This window comes from Eriocheir sinensis, chromosome 10 (assembly GCF_024679095.1).
Source record: "Eriocheir sinensis breed Jianghai 21 chromosome 10, ASM2467909v1, whole genome shotgun sequence".
Classification (NCBI taxonomy): Eukaryota; Metazoa; Arthropoda; class Malacostraca; order Decapoda; family Varunidae; genus Eriocheir; species Eriocheir sinensis.
The window spans coordinates 2036276-2053902 of NC_066518.1; the positions used below are offsets into that span (position 1 = coordinate 2036276).

Here is a 17627-nt window from a genome sequence, read left to right on the forward strand (position 1 = left end):
GGACAAGTAAAAGATATCAGTGAGTGAAATATAACAACGATAAGCAAGCTGAACCTCTCTGCGAGCTATTTTGCAGCAGCGAGCTGGTTCCTACAAAAACGGCCCGAAGAGAGGAGCCTCGCCTTGCGCACCTCTCACACCTCCACTGCTGCAATAAAACATCGTGCGCGAAATATCCCATATATGCAATTCAATACAGTAGTTCTGCTTTAGCTATAACCCTGGCTTGCCGCAATAAAGTCTCGCTTTGCGCGTTTCGTATATGAAAGAATTCCTTATAAAGACCACCGATCTCTAGGGCCAAGATTCCATTGATAGTAATTAACGATGCTTTGACCTACAGTAATTAAATAATAGAGGTCAAGCGTGAAATATTATTTATTAACTATACGAGACGAGAGGAAAAAAAATAAACGGAATCGCGTTTGAAGTTCTTGCCGTACTGGAACAAGAGGAAGAGTCGATGATGCTTCATACTGTCGATATATTGATGCTATACTCCATACAATGCAATGACAAGGGCACTGGGTCACAGCGTTCAGGGGGTGTGGGCAAACATGTCAAGCTCTGATTGATCACAGGCGTGCCCGAGCCGGGAGTCTTAGTACAGTCCCTCTCCATGGAGTCGCAGCTCAGCCACTTCTAAAACAAAGACATTAGCTGGAAACACACATAATAGCCTCTTTACATGACGTTTAATGATATGTGATAGTTTATTCTGAAAAGTGATCTTGTTCAGCTTTAAAAAATGATAATGACAGTCCCGTGAGCCGGTGCGCAAGACGGGCCCGGCGGCGTAAACATTGGGCTGGGCGTCCTGACTCCTGACCTGCCCGCTCATGGCCGTGACGGGGGAAGGCACAGGGACAGACTCACCAACTAAGCCTGCGGTAAAGAAATACAATAGCTGACCTCAGATCTTGACCCTACAGGTGACCTACTGAGGATAACTGAAGATATGAAAATGAACTACCTGGTATACACTTGTCTTGGCCACTTGAAAATCCACCGCCTCCACATTTTTCTTCTTTCTTTTTATACTGTAGTTGGTCAATGATACACTTGACCACACTGCGCCCCATGGCCTGGAGCTGTGTGGAATAGGAGGCTTGGCCGGTATAATTTTCAGAGATTTGTCAAGCTTTATTTTTCTTCTTATGTTCATGTCCCTGATTTCTATTGGCAAGAAGTTGAAAAGCCTGGGACCAAAGTTACTGAAATGTTCAGCCTCATATGTTTATAGCTGCTGTGTCACTGGTGAGAGTTTTCCTGTAGCATGTTCTGCCAAACCTGGGGTGTGTCTGACTCTTGACAGCCTCTTCTTCATGTGGGGACGTGCAAAGTACCAATCCTAGTATCTTCCAGGTGTATATGGATCAGTATCTCGCCTTCTTTGTAAGGTATGCATTCCTAGTGAAATGCACAAATTTTCTCTTTACTACACTCCCCCATGACCTCTGCGTGTAATGAAACACACGAAAAATTGATCCACACAGAGAAAGGTTTTGCTTGCATCGATTGTTAATGCCAATATACACTATTTTTAACCCCCAAGTTCCTTCACTATACCAGAATGTGGATGTCTTTACCCCAATTAGACCCCAATGTGCACCAATGTAGATGTGGATGTCCTTTTAAAAATTGGCAGCCATGTGCTTCACCCTGAATATGACTTAGATCCCTTCCACCTTATCAGAACTAAGTGCTGGATAGGCTTGGTTTGGGTTTAAGGTGTAGAAATTCAAGCGCTAAAACTTGGGCATAAAATTTTCTACTTCGGTAAGAAATGAAAAAAATGAACATGATTTGCAGTCTGGGGGGAATCTTTGTCAAAACATTGCATACCAGTGGGATTAATTTGTTGTTGAAATCTTAGGAAGTAGACATACATTGCCTGCTGGTGCGGATTTTATCAACTTTATAGATACCTGGATGTTTTGTTTAGTCAATTTGAGACTTTTACCTGGTAGGGTTCCATTGTCTTGACTGGGTTCACAGTTGTCTCGCTCCAGTAATGCTCCTACCATGACAGTTGATGTGTTGTAAGTGAAAAATGGAAATTTGACAGAGGATGTTGGAAATAAAAGTGCATATTAGCAGTTGTTTATAACTTATAGCCATAACTTTTCACAATTCTGTGCAGCGTGATGGCATGTGGAGGCTGGGAAGGAAGTGTAGATTCTAGCCAGCTCGAGGCCAGGCTGAGAGTGGGACTAGAGGCTGACCGTCGGTACGCAGCAGAAAATTCTGCTAAGCTGCGGGGAATCCATTCTGCCCCAACCTATGAAGAATTCCGGCAGCTTGTTCTTGGTAAGGATTTATAGTCCATTGAATGACATCTGAGAGTACAGTGTCCACTTGCTTCTGTTTGTCTGCATTGCAATCTGCATGATAGAGCTTCTTCACTCTTTCACTGGTATTCTGAATACAAACCCCCTCTAATTACTACTATAACCAGCTTGCCAACACATATCATTATTAGTATTCCTCAGTTGTAGGGAAGGCATAGAAGGGGATGTAAATTGAAGAGTGTACAAAAAAATGTAAAAAGAGGAAAGTAATGGGTTGTAATGCTTTAAACATTTACTGCATAGGAGGTAGTTTGATAAAATCAGTAAGGCTTTCTACATCAAGACTAGTACATGTATATATTGTATATATGAGTAAGTGGTGTAGTTATAGTCTATCGATTTTAACTTGAGCCCTTAGGTGCGACTCAGGGATTCCCCACGAGACTGCGCTGGTGCCACATCACTCCATTACTCTCCTCAGAGAGGGATGCTACCTTTCTCTCTCTCTCTCTCTTTTGCATGGCTGTGCAGGGCGCAAGAGTGAGATCTACTTGAGTTGTCCATTATGGCGTAACGCTGAGAGGAAGTTTCAGAAAACAGTGGATGAATTTAATACTTGTAGAAAAAAAACTTTAAAAAAAATTATGCAAAGAGCTAATTAATGCTTTTGAGAGAAAACTGACAAAATGTCAGTGACTGATTTTGCAATGCCCTAAAGAGTGTGTAGCTAAGGCAAGCATACCACTATGTAAAGTAAGCTTATGGAGGAAACAGGACATTAGAGCTACAGAGAAATAGATTTCATAATATGTTAGATACCTGTTTTATGCAGGATGGCATAGTAACCTTTCATATACTACATTTATATTATTATTTCAGGTGCCCATCTGAAGCCTCTTGACAGAAATGACAAGAGCAAGGTCAAGCCCTCCATATGGAATTCCTTTGCATCAACAGCTACTAAAAAGACAAGTAAATCCCCACCACAAGACATGGAAAATTCTGTGTACCCAACAGACGTCCATTATGTAAGTGCACACCACACAACATCTTTTGTAAATCCTCTGTTCTGATGCTTTCTCCCCGCAGCTCTTTTCAACTGGCTACCATGGTAGTCGTCATTACTTTTTCCCATCCACACAAAGTGCAAGTGTTAATACTTCATTCTTTTCACTTTCACCTTTCAATCATTCAATAAAAGCACATTGGCTCGCCCACCCTATGACAAATTTCCTCACATGTATATTCTTGCCTTACCATCAAACAGATGGCCTTTCTTTGCACATGAGAGGCTTAAAATTTGAGACATAAAACATTTTTATATTATAGGATGTCAACAACCCACCAAACACTTCTGAAGGGCTCGTGCAGCTGTGGGAACGACTTGATCTAGCTGAGCGACTGGAGCTGTTGCGTAACTTGTCCCCTCAAGCGACAGAGAAACTAGCTGGTGGTCTGGTAGCAGGTGGACTTCTTGGCGATGCCATCACTACACTTCTGGCCTTTACGCCGACTGTCAGTGATGTTGTCATGGTTGTTAATATGCTCCATGCTCTCACTTTAGCCAAAAGGTAACTGTATTATTCATAGAGGTGAATATTGATTTATAAAGTACAGCAGGACTTGAATTTAACATGAGGCAGGTATGAAAGAGGCTCATACAAAATTTATTATTTGCTAAATTGAGGTGTTATTACAAAGGAATTTATTGGTTTGGTACTGTAGAGAGAACTTAATGCTAAGTATTATACATCAGCCATATTGATGCAACTGCGGACATCTCTCCATGAGGTGCTGGCAAGGTAGAATTGCCAACTGCAATATTTACAACTATTTGGACAAAGAATCAGTCAGGTGATAGGTGAAACTATGCAAAAATGCTGCTATATTGGACAAGAACAGCCACCAGTTACTTGTCCGTAGATTTTCCGCACTAGGCTGATATGATTTTCCACCAAATTTGGTAGAGAACCCACTCAATTGGCAATCCTGTGTTGTGAGAAATAGTGTTGGAACACTCATACGCGGGAGATTTGAGTGCGGCTGGAGCTTGCAGCGAGCATTTAGCACCACCAGCAAATGCGCCTATCGCTCGCTGCAAGCGTTTAGCAGTTAAAGGGTCAAGTGGTGCCATCTTGCTTGGCTCATGCTGCCCCCTGGAGCTGCTTTTTGAGAGAGAGAGAGAATCTGGAGTCTTGATGGTCTTCAGGACAGCATGTGGGTAGTCTTAGGCCACTTGGCAATGACTGATAATTGTCAGCTTGTAATGGCGGGTGGAACTCAAACCCAGGTCCTCCAGGACGCTGCACCTGCACGTTGACCACTCAGTCACCGCCTCCCTTAAAAGTTGAAACACCATTTATTTTGTACACCATATTTTTATGTATATATACAGTAGACACACACTGTGCAACTCTATGGGTGACACACAAGCTTTTGCAGTAGGAACTTGTGTAGTAGAAATAGCACATGTTCTTATGAGAAAAAACGGTATATGGCCGGTACTGCCCTGACTGATGTTTTTAGTACCGCTGCCTCCCTCACCCAGTGCTGCACAGCCACGCCCTCACCGCAGGACACCAACAGGGCGCACACACACACACACACACATATATATATATATATATATATATATATATATATATATATATATATATATATATATATATATATATATATATATATATATATATATATATATATATATATATATATATATATATATATATATATATATATATATATATATATATATATATATATCTATATATATATATATATATATATATATATATATATATATATTTTTATTAATGTTCAGCCTATGGTGCTGATAAGCCTTCTTGATGGAGCCTGATGGTTGGCCCCAGCCCTGTATGGCACAGGCAGGTGTGTTAAGTGGTGTCATCCTGCTTGGCTCATGCTGCCCTCTGGAGCTTATTTTTTATTCTCTTTAGAGAATGGAAACATGATTTCCCTTTTAAAATGGAAACCTGCTGATTTTGGATGGATTTATGTTTAGAGAAATATTTAATAGATTTATGCAAAGTTTATCATAGATAAAACAAAAATTCTACATACATTATCTAATGCAAATAATTATTGAAGGTTTAGTCTGAGCGTGACGCTAGTGTGTGGAGAGGAGCGGTGGGCGTGGGGCCGCCTCCTGGAGAAGCTACAACTGGCCCTGTCTGAACGTCCACAGGATCTGGCTGAAATGAACGTCACTGAGTGGACTCTAGCGCAGCTCAAGCTCAAGTTTAATCTCTAGAATAGTTATATTTTTAATGGTAACTAATAGCCAGTGTTATATGTTTTAACAAATGGATCTTTCTTATATCTGTTCCATATTATATGTATTTTTTTATATTTGGCTTTTCTGAAGGTGCATTTGTTTCTCATATAAAGATCTATTTCCATTATAATAATGGGGACTATCATGTAAGCAGTATTACTTATAAGGAATCTCTTTTATATAAATATTTCTTGTACTTTTATAATGCTTAGATTATTTTCATATCTTTTAAATTTGCCCCTCAGTATTTATTTTTTTCTTATTTATAGTAACAAGGACGCTTAAGTATACTGGTATCTAGTAATCAATGATAGCCTGGTTGATTTGCCAAAATGAATTGCTGAATGCACGAAAAATGACGGTAAAAGATATTCTCTGTGCTATATACCTTTCCCAAAAATTTATTTTGGCCCAGAAAAGTTTTAAAGTTAGTGTCATGCTGAAATAGATTAGTAATATAGGATTTCAAGTGTGATGCCTCTATCTGATAAAGTCTGACACATTAATCAGATGGGAGGGTCAGAGGAGCTTCTGTTTAGAAGTGAATTTCAGGGATTGAACCCAGACCCATCTCTGGGAGCTTGATAACAGGCTTGTATCTCAGCTAAAGTTGGCATCACCCACGACCTGTCAGCAGATTTGGGTATTTTACAACCAAGGTAACAGAGATGGAAAACTCTTGGATGGATAGAGGAAATGACTGAAGAAAAGTCAAGTGGATAATGTGTATTCAAGAGGATGCAAAGGCATGTTAGAAATTATTACTTTTTAGACTCAGTATTGCAAATTGTGGTACAAATTTTAATTATGTCTCATAACACCTACAGATTTAGATAAACAAAACTAGTAAGTTGTAGTGTTGTGATGAATTCTTGCACAAAACCAGTAAATTACTGCTTAAGGTAATTTTACAACTTTTTTCTAAACTATGATAATAGACATGTCACATGAAGGACTAAAAGATCTTTTAAAATGATAAATAGCACATAAGCATTCAAGTGATAATCTGATTTGGCAGAAAATGAACATTTCAGTCCTGATTACCAGTGCTTTTAATATAAGAAATTTTAATCAGACATGCCTATCCATAAATCAGAATTTTGTATATCACATTCAAAATCACCTGCATCTCTTTCCTTTCCAGTATCAGTCTCCCCTTATCATCATGTGCTATATAACACTGCTTTCATGAAGTTACTCTTTATTTCCATTTATTAAAAAAGCAATTACCCCCACTTTTCTGATGTAAAAAATGAGACTTGTGAAAATGGCAAAAAGGAAACCTGTAATGGAAGGAGCAGTGGCTCATTCATCTGTATTATTAAGGCATTAGATCTGCAGCCAGGTTTTCACATGCATTTTTCTTTCATTATGGTGGTCTCATTTAATGGCAGCTGTCATTAAGCTAATAAGATGGACAGCTACACTTCTCAGGGGTCAGAATGCTGACTCTTCAGTAATATATAACTTATGCACAAATAACAATTTCATGCAATTTACCAAATATGTTACACCAAATATTAATAGAATAGCAATGCACATCATAGAAACAATGAAACAGCTACATTTGAAAGGCATTGTGGGGTTTAAAACTAGCATACATAATCTAGAATAACTGGATACATTTTATGATCCATGAGTTAGTGTCATTAATAATTGTGGTTGGAAGTACAAGGCTTGGATCACACACCTCACACAGCTGCTGCCTTCTGTTTTGGATTCAAGGGTGATGCCCCACCTCTCTCCACTCCAAGCAACCAGCACCCAGCAGCAGTAGTAATGTTGAGTAGCCCTGCATATGAACTGTTACCTTAATTTCTGCATTCAATAGCCACAACCCGTCTTACACAAATGCCACAAAGCAGTACAGCAGCAGCAATAGCAACATAAATGAATAGTGACTAAAGAATGGCAGGGCAGGCTAGAGACCCTATAGATACCTAAAATCAATAACCCAAAACCTCTCACTTACAAATGAGGAAAAATCAGAAATTATTAGTATATGGCTAAGATCTAAGTAACGCATTAATGTACTGACGAGCAAAAGTCCATCAAGTTTAAGATGAAATATATTTGACTCCAAGGACAGAAGACAGGCCCTTTGGACCTAAAGACTAACAAAGAAAAAAGCCTTGACTAGCCAAAGTCTAGAGGTACAGTAAACCCTTTATAAATCATATTTTTATATTTCGGATATCAGACAAAGTGGACTTTTTTTTAGGATTCTGGGCACATCCATACAGTGGACCAAAATTTGGGATATATGGCACCTGTCTGGACAGCAATGGGATGGATGTAAATTAGTCAAAAGATCAGGTTTATAGCTTGGAATTTGTTGCAAGTCTGGACCACATCATTTAAAACAACGGCTGCCCATCTCTCACATTGGTACCCTCATTGGTACAGGGCAAGAGGAATGCAGCTGCTCATTGTTTGATTTTATTCTACCATATAGACATGGAATAGTCAAATTAACTTTCAGTTTCAACAATAGTTTAGATTTATGTGCACCAAATGCAGCTCTTAACTTATTCAACCGAAACTAGTACACGGTGCTCCATATAAATTTTTGTTCTGTGTTTTGTGTACAACTGCTGCCCTCATCACTACCACCTTGCCCTCAGTGCCATGTTGCACAAGACAGTATTTCAAAGGCATATACATCTATATTATGCAGCCCTGCTCTGCTCCCATGTGGTGTCAATCATTTATGCAGGAATTAATCAGAAACTCTGGTCAACCTGGGAACAGCCTTGCTAGACTACAAACTAGCTTTTCTTTTAAATTTGTATATTTTTGCTTTCAGATGAGGTTTCCCCAAATTATTCCAATTTATGGAGGGTTTATTGTACTATGTACATACTTATACAAGACTTATGAGTATGAGGCCCATCAAACAAAGAAGAAAACACTAGAGGCCCTTGGGATAGGGAAAAAAATTATGTCTAATAATTGATATATTCAGGTGCGGCAACTAGCCAATGCTGACAAAGTCTTCACTAGTGGCAAATCAGTTATCCCTTCAGCAATTACAGATTACTGTATTCATAGTGTGCAGTGAAATTAAAGTGCAAGCAACCTATTTATGGATACAAAAAAACATATCATGGTAAATGAACATTGAAATATTGATTTTGATGGTTGTGAGTAGACAAACATACATAACTATTTTGCTGCAGATGATAGAAGTTTAGAATCATATGCTTTTGATCACTTTAATGCTCTGATATTAGAATCCTCAGCATTCATTGATAAAGCAAACTGAAGTGACTTATTACTAATTCAATTTTATTGGACTGATGGTAAGCAATACTTATGTCAGACAGACAGCATCTGTATTTGGAACACCTCAGGTCACTCTGCCCATCTTCCTGTAGTTTTTATTCTTAACTGCACCACAAAGCTTCCCACCCCATCCCACCCATTTTTTGACTAAACACCATCATTCAACACCATTTATGCTGCCTAATGACAAGATTTGTAATGATTTGTTCATTATCTAGGAAGATAAACATACTGGAAAGTTTTCTATTTGGGGTACTTTGGAAGTCTGGTAAACCATCTTGTAATTTTCTTCTTTAAAAATGATTATGTATATTGTTATCAAGTGTTACATTTGTCACCTTGGTTGCCATTACCCTTTCTCTCTGCACCACTCTCCATCACTTCTACTTTTATCTCTTGCATCACTACATGCATGTGTAATCTGAACAAACAAATAAGGTGATGACAGACATTCTGAAATGGCTTTGACTTACTGTTATTCCAACAAAAGGCAGACATATACCTAGGGCTGCTTTCACAGTCATTTTATTTGTTTTGATTGTTACCAATGGTGGCGATTGCCACTTTAGTATTTCCATGTAAAACTGGCCAATGGGGTAGTGGCGGCTGCGGGGTTAGCCAAGCCCCGCACCTTGCCACACACTCTCAACACGTCTCGCTTCCTCTGCAGCTGCCACTACCCCATAGGCCAGTTTTACGTGGAAAACTATAGTGTCGATCGCTGCCATTGGTAACGATTGAAACAAAGTGACTGTGAAAGCGACCCTTATCACCTGTGCTATATGTAACACAACCAATCCTCATTAAAGCTTTTCATTTCTTAAAAGTCCACATGTGGGTGACTCATTCCTTTGTCAATCCTGTCACATGTTAACCAGTGGCATAGTTAGGGGTCTGCATCTGAAGGTGCCCAAAGCATCTAGCTATGAATGTGTAGGCCTGGGATTGAACACTGGCCTGGGCAGTTGGCACACAGCCCACCCAGCAGTTCATCCTCCCATTCGGGCACATGTGAAAATGCCTAGATAAATGGGTACTTGATTAAGATAAACTGTGATAATATTGTTTAACATTGTTTTTTCTTCATTTTGCCCTTTCTTGAGTACTGTGGTCCAGTTTGAATGTTAGCAGCTCCATGCCATCTCAAACTTTTGGATTGTTATTTGAACTTAGTTTCTACTACCCAATGTCAACATCCAACTTTGTCATCTTCAAGTGGTTGGTGCTTTGATCTTGTTTTTAAGATAGTTGATAATAGTTAGCACCTTCTTCACGTTATGTTATCAGCTCAATTTCAGCCTGTTCAATATACACGCCATAGTCTACAATTGAATGAGTGTGCTCTTCCACCATTTATTTGCATAACTGACCAATTTTCTTGGTCACTTATCCTCAATTTCATGAAAATGTTGAATGTATTTTCAGATGAGATTGTTTCTTTTATTTATATTGATAAGTTTAGAGCAAAAGTCATCACCCACCTGTTAACTCATTAGGCTTTAATTTTTGTCCCCCTATCTTTTTGTTTTCTCTTCTTCTTACCTTACTCTCACATTTTTCATATCCATGTCTGATCATCAAGGGGACTCTGTTTGGGTCTATATCAATTTTTGGGTTTCCCTTGATGCCCTTTCATGTATCTAAACAATAATAATAATAATAATCCAGATGTTGCTATTGTGTTGTGTCCCAGGGCAATGGATTCTCACCCACCATAGGCTCAGTGGCCAATGGGACAGAGATGAGTACTGAAGCCATGTGCGGCTATAATATATACCCGCAACTTTACCTTCACCACAGAGGAGCACAAGTTAGCTGGGGGAAGGTCCTATGGAATTATCTAGTTTACTAAATTAAATTACTGTACATTTCAAAATTTTATACAGGAGTCTATGAAGGGCCTAATTTCTCTAAAGGGGCCTTTGACCCCCATGTTCCCCCATAGCTATGCCACTGACTTTATTTCAAGCTTCAGACATACCACATGCTTAAACTGTTGCCCTTCTCATACTCTACACAGGCTGTTATTTTAGTGCAAATGTAGCTAAAACATTGCATATTCCTCTTTAGCTGTTAATTCCCTCAACTTTTTAATGAAATGTAACCATCTCACATTTTTTCAGTTTGTGGTTACCTATGCCTTTTAACATTAGGTACACAGGCATTTTAATGGAACACTCTTTTCATGGTTGAATACAGCATCACATACTATACTCATGTGCTATACCTGCACCAGCTGCATTTCTGTTCTTTGGTTCCTCACAGCTTTAAATGTTTCACTGCCACAACTGTATTTTACTTCATGATACTCTTCTCCTCCTCTTTCTTTTTCTCTACCTTTTCTTTCTTCTCTTCCTTGTCAGTAGTGATTTGAAGCATATAAATCACTGTGAAAAAAACATGTAAGAAAGCCATTACTATGCTCAGGTTCATAGCTAGGAACTTCTAGTGTATGATGCCAGGAGTAACGCTATCATTATATATCTCAATGGTAAGACTTCACCTGAAATATGCAGTATAGTTCTGGTCGTGTAATTCCAAGAACATCAAATTACTGTAGTGAGTACAGCTATGCACTACATAAATTAGTTCACCCTTAAGGGCTCAATCAAATGAAGAATGACTTGAAACTCAACCTCTATGTTAGAAAAAGAGATGATTACTAGAGGATTTGATACAGGTATTCAAGTTTACTGAAGAAGTTCAGTAATGTCAATCACATTAACTAAAAAATAAGAACTGCTGGTTCAAATGAAGCCATATAGTACAGACATTGGCAGGAGTTTTCTCAAGCAGTCATCCACTTGTAGAACAACCTTCCTGCAGAAGTAGTTAGTTTGATAACTAATCACTCCTTTAAAAATTGCCTTAACCATTACTTTGTTTCATCAGGAGTTAATTGAGTGTCCCCATACACAAATGCTTTAATCTGCTCCGCAGGTCACTAAAGTGCCTGATGAACTGACTAAACAACTAAAGGTCACAACCTTGTTATGAGCCGACAGGGTTTCTGTTACTTGCCTTTCTATGTTTCCTCCTCCTTCTCCTGCTCCTCCACCTTCTCTTCCTCTTCCTCCTCCTTCTCCTTGTCCTCCTCTTTTTCCTCCTCCTTCACCTCCTCTTCCTCTCTTTCCCCTCCAGACTTAATTTTTGCCTTGCTTATGGTGTCATACGTTAGCCTGGAGGTATTCATTTTTAGGCTTTATACTAGAAAATTCCTATCCTGTGGACTAAGTAATTGCAGTCTTCATTTGCAACTGCATGATCTACAAAATATTAATACTAAACTTTTCCTTACTGTGACTATCTTCACTAAGTAATGCCAATGCCCAAGGAGTACATATAGCTATATATATATTTCAACTTTGCAAATATTTTTTGTAACAAAATAGTTTTAGATGCTCTAGTTAGACAGAACATTTTTGTCTCCATTCTGGTCCACTTGAATATTTTCTAACTTCTAAGATGTATTATTTTGCCTGCAGTTTTCTGTTATTCTTCATGATGATATCCTTTGTGAGCAGTATTATTCATATTTCATCAACTGTTTTCACCCTTCAGAGCGTAAAAATGCATATTTTGAAAAAAAACAAAACAAGCAGCTAGTCTTACAGTATCCTCCAAAAAGAGTGCCCATGCAGCTGCAAATAAGGTCATTAGTCACTTATTATACAGTGTGGCTTCATGCTCTTGAATATCAACTAATTTCTCTCTTTACACTTTAGCAACTTGCACAGGTCTGAGAGTCTTAGGATGTAATATAGGTACTGCCAGAGCACTCTGAGTTATGCTCATGGGCGACTTGCCTCTCAGCATCACCTCATATTCATTCCCACCCACCTTCGTTGCCCTCTTTATGTTACATTCTCCACCATGCCTGCCAAGCAGTAGTCAGGTAATGAGATCACATTTCTTATTCTAATTGAAGGAAATGTCCCAACGGGCATTTTTATTTATTCTTTTTATTCTTGAGCTACCTCCTTTATTGTAAAAAAAGGGGCTCTAAGGCAAATTGCCAGACTTACTTGAATTTTTTGTCCACCATTAGGAAAATATCCAAGCCCATTAGCATATTTGTGAGGAGTACAGTGTTGAAAAACCCAAGACCACTGCTGGGAAAGTGAAAAAAATTATCCAGACCTTTGTTTCTTGGGGTGGAATGTTGGAAAAATGATATTAAGTATGCCTGGCAAAATCCTTCAGAGATACATTTTCACTAATCAGGGTGAAAAATGTGATCTGCTCACTGCCTCATTGCTACTTGTCAGGCAACACAGAGAATGTGGAGAAAAGAAAATCTGGAGGACAAAAAAAGATGAATGTGAATGAATATTAAGTGCTGCAGAGAAGATGTGTCCTAAACTTAACTGTAGCCATAGTTCAGAGAACACGTGATGAGTCACACCCTGTGGCTCATTCAAACCAATGAAAGATTTCTGAAATGTAAAGAAAGATAATTAGGAAACATTTAAGGGTGCAAAACCAAACTGTATAATGAGCAACCAGCACCCTTGTCTGTGGATGGGTGCATGCACTCTTTCTTGCACATGCTGTGGGTTTAGTGCAGTGGTTCCCAAACCCATGGTCATGACCCAAATTGGGGTCACAAGAGTGTTTCTGAGGGTCATTGGAGGGCCTTGGAAAAAGTCATAATTATAACAATATCACATTCTGAAGGCCATTTCTTTAAATCACACAAAGGTCAAATTTAGATTTCTCAGTATTGTAGTTGAATTAGTTGAGTAGGACAGCATGAACATTCTCCTAAACACATGCTAACAAAAGTAGCGTTGTAGTACAGCACCCATACACATACAATTTGGCACGTCATATGAGTAGCATTCACATATAATATTCGTCCGCCGAGCAGACGGCTAGGAGGCAGAGGATAAAATCATAAATATCTGAAAGTATAACATATAAAAATAATTGGAAATAAATACTACATACAGACCTGGACAAGACTATTAATTTTAGGGTTGCAACCAGAAAAGTTTGGGAACCACTGGTTTAGTGCTTTGGGGCTCATGCTATCATAGCTGTTTCCACCAGGGCAGAGTGAGTGTCTACATATACTCTCAGGCCCCTTACCAGTATCCTTCCTTTGGCATCAGAAAACAAAACATTGCTTCAACAAAGAGTAGCCGTTGGGCTTAATAAAAAGGACGTCACCTTGTTTTGCAAACTAAATAAAAGAAGTTGCAGTACAAATGTAGCTCCTGTTCATTTGATGTAAATAGCTATGCAGTTTTGTGGAACAGTAGTATGGGATGACATCCAGCTCTATAAGCAAAATATTCAAACCACTTTGTCCAGTTGTTTCTGGTGCGGTGCAACAAAATTGCTTATCTTGATGTAAGTACTTCATGTGCATGTACTCCGATGCACACAGTGGATTAAGCCTCTAATAAAATGTAATGACAAGTTTGCACTTTTGGCTGAAAATTGTGAGTGAAGCTTGCAAACAAATACTAAAGGAGTTATTAAGCTATTGTAGTACACGAACGCAAAACAATGATGCCATACTTTATAGCTGTTGCAAACAGATAATTTCTGCCTTTCTGCTTGTAATGTACAAATTACTTTAATAGCATGAATGCAGTCATATATTTTCAAGAATTTTAATATCTAAGTAACTCATATTACAATTTAATAGACTATATTATTTTAATTATAAAACAGTAATGTGTAATTGCTATTTCTTCATAATCCAAAGTACATAATGCTATGATACCAAAATGCATTGTCTGCTTTAGAATTGTGTTTCCAGTGAATAGTAATTTTCTTTCTAATGAAATCTCATTATCCTCATATAGTTTGTTTACTTATTACACAAGGATGCTTTAGCAGTGATGTTTTAACTCTAAGGTTAGAAGCTTTGGGATGGAGAACACTAATGTCCAGGAAGTGTTCTCTGCAGGTACACATGGCATGTGTGAAGACAATCAATCCACCAGATCTTGCACAACATGGATCCATGGAAAGTTGTAATTACTAATGTTTTATTGTGGATTTTTTTTATGGTCAGTAATAATAGAACACACACACTATATATATATATATATATATATATATATATATATATATATATATATATATATATATATATATATATATATATATATATATATATATATTTATGTCCCAAAAATCATTAATACATATAAAATAAAGTTGGCTTGCATTAATGTTGATGTTATCAATCATAAGAAACAAAAAAAGTGTATTAGAAAATCGTGTTAAACATTCTTAAGGACAACCATGTCAAAGTAGGTCATTTTTAGTTTTATAATGAGTATGAACCATTCATAAGCTCACACTGAAAGTTGTTTTCAACTCTTACAGACTATCTGATAATCATAACTGAGGAAAGGTTTTATTGCTGTGTATGATTTTATTAAAAATCAGTCACTTCAATTCATATACAGCATAATGCAACAACAAACACATGTTTTTTGTCATAATTGCAAAATCACTTGGTCAATATATCATTTCAATCAGGAAAAGAAACAAGGCCAAAGTTACATGTATCATACAAAATGACTGCTGAATGTCACTTTTCCAAATATCTGTATATTAATTTTGAGTTGCACTACATGAACCATTCTGGCAAGGAATTACAATGAAGACAGCACAAACTGTCCATATATTCTATGCCAAAGTTACATTTTTCTTCAAAAGATTCAGAGAAAGTGAACATGATGAACTATGGTTATTGTAAGAGACTTATATGTTGTGATCTTACCATTTTTAATGAAAACTTATTTTTTTAATTTTTCTTGCATTATCAGTGTACTTTAATATTCATATCTAATTATTGTCATAGGAATTTATGTACAAGGTGAGCTTAAGATAATTTTGTTCCTTCTTTGATGTATAGAGTAGTTAATGATTCTTTACTCATGTGTTTAATAAAAAATGACATCTTTTTTGTGCTGTTAAAATATACTCCATTGAGAGAGAGAGAGAGAGAGAGAGAGAGAGAGCAAAAAGTATGGTCAAAACTAGAAATTGGAAATGATATGAAATGGCTACCAACACATTGCATTTCTGCTTCAACAAATGTTAAGGTGGAAGAAGTGGTAGCAAAGTTTTGTAATAAAAAAAAGTTGCAGTGTAATAATTACTTTCATTTCGGGTGTCAATGCAAAACTCCTTGAAGTAGGGCTTTGCAGGGCCCCTCTCACCAAATCCGTTACGAACAGTACTCCTGCACGATCCAGTCTGTAGCGTTTCAATAGTTCTGCGTCACTCAAAATATTCAGACCGTCTCTTCGCTCTTGAAAAGTCTTCACTAGGCACTGACGGGCTTGTTGACGTTCGGCCATCTTGGCGACTGAAGTTCGACTTAGGCTCCTTAATACGGGTTTGGGCCCGCCTAAAATATCCCGTGAGCTAAGATCAACTTATGAGGGATGAGATGAAGAATAAAGTTAAACTCGCCCTAAAGTCAAACTTAGCGGTTTAAGATTAAGGCCCTGGAGACTTTCTAGCACATGATAGACCTTCCTCAGCAAAGTTCATGAAAATATTGTAATGTTAACGCGTATTTTATCCTGGGTAACCGTCTATGGTCACATATGTTGGTGTAGCTGATAAAGGAAGGAGGTGCAGATGAACACATATATACTTTGATGACTTTTACGATGGCTCTATGTATATTAGACGTGTGTGTAGTTCATCACGGTTTCACCACGGGATAGACTCGCGATCACCAGCCAGCACCATCCTTGTATGAGCAAAATCACAAGTGACGGATCTTTGGGTATGTTTGAAACCTCACACCCACACACACCCAGGAGGTGGGACACAACGCCATAACCCCTGACTGACACCCGTTACCCATTCACTGCTGGGTAGGGGTGGGCAGGTACCGGTACCAGTACCGGTACTAACGGTACCAGCTAAACGGTACGGTACCGGTACCAGATTACTCGGTACCGGTACCAGATTGCTCGGATTTATTTATTGGATTTATTGATAATTCTTCATGTCCGATTTTTTTTAGGTTGCTACTAAATATTGTTATTGTTATTAGACTATGATCGAGTACATCCATAATAACTATACATGCTATTTTTTTATCGAAAAAATAAATATTCACTTCATTCAGAGAGAGAGAGAGATAGATAGAGAGAGAGATCACCAATCAGTGAGTGGATATCTCGGTAATATGGGTACTCGATCATAGTCTAATAACAATAACAATATTTAGCAAAAAAAGAAAAGAATCGGACATGAAGAATTATCCAGTAACTCAATAAATAAATCAAATAATAATATAGTGGAAACGAGAGCTGTGATGGAAACGGAAAGCAGGACAAAATGGTGGTAACTTGGGGAGACGGTCAGCGGGGCAGTGACTCAGCGTCTACACACAGGGCCCATACCACATGGAGGCGGGCGAGCGCCGAGCGTCACTAAGATCCAAACGGTACCGGTACTAGCGGCAATGCGCAGTGCCGAGTGATCATGACGCTTCCCGGCACCCGAGTGATCATGAGGCTTCGCGGTACCAGGTACCGCGTTTTCTTTACAGGAAATTTATTTGGGAATTTCATCAGAAGTCATAGAAATAAAAAAAAACACTCCTTCGGGTACCGGTACCGGTACCGGTACTAACGGTACCTGAGTTTTCGGTACCGGTACTACCGGGACTCAAATTAACGGTACTTGCCCATCCCTACTGCTGGGTAGACAGGGGGCATGGCTATAAAAGAGACTGCCTATTTGATTGATTGATAGTTTATTGTTGC

At 38.3% G+C, this 17627-nt stretch overlaps 1 protein-coding gene across 2 annotated transcripts; it reads left to right on the plus strand.

The window, feature by feature from the left end:
- The first annotated feature begins 741 nt into the window (after window positions 1-741).
- LOC126996431 (coiled-coil domain-containing protein 103-like) lies at window positions 742-15800 on the plus strand. Of its 2 annotated transcripts, none has more exons than XM_050856854.1 (5): window positions 742-890; window positions 2144-2310; window positions 3171-3319; window positions 3621-3862; window positions 5400-15800. In XM_050856854.1, the coding sequence occupies exons 2-5, from the start codon at window positions 2148-2150 to the stop codon at window positions 5560-5562; spliced, it is 717 nt and encodes a 238-aa protein (XP_050712811.1). In that variant the 5' UTR covers window positions 742-890; window positions 2144-2147; the 3' UTR covers window positions 5563-15800. The 2 variants fall into 2 exon arrangements, with proteins under 2 accessions (XP_050712811.1, XP_050712812.1); XM_050856855.1 differs by lacking the exon at window positions 742-890 and adding an exon at window positions 913-932.
- The last annotated feature ends 1827 nt before the right edge of the window (window positions 15801-17627 follow it).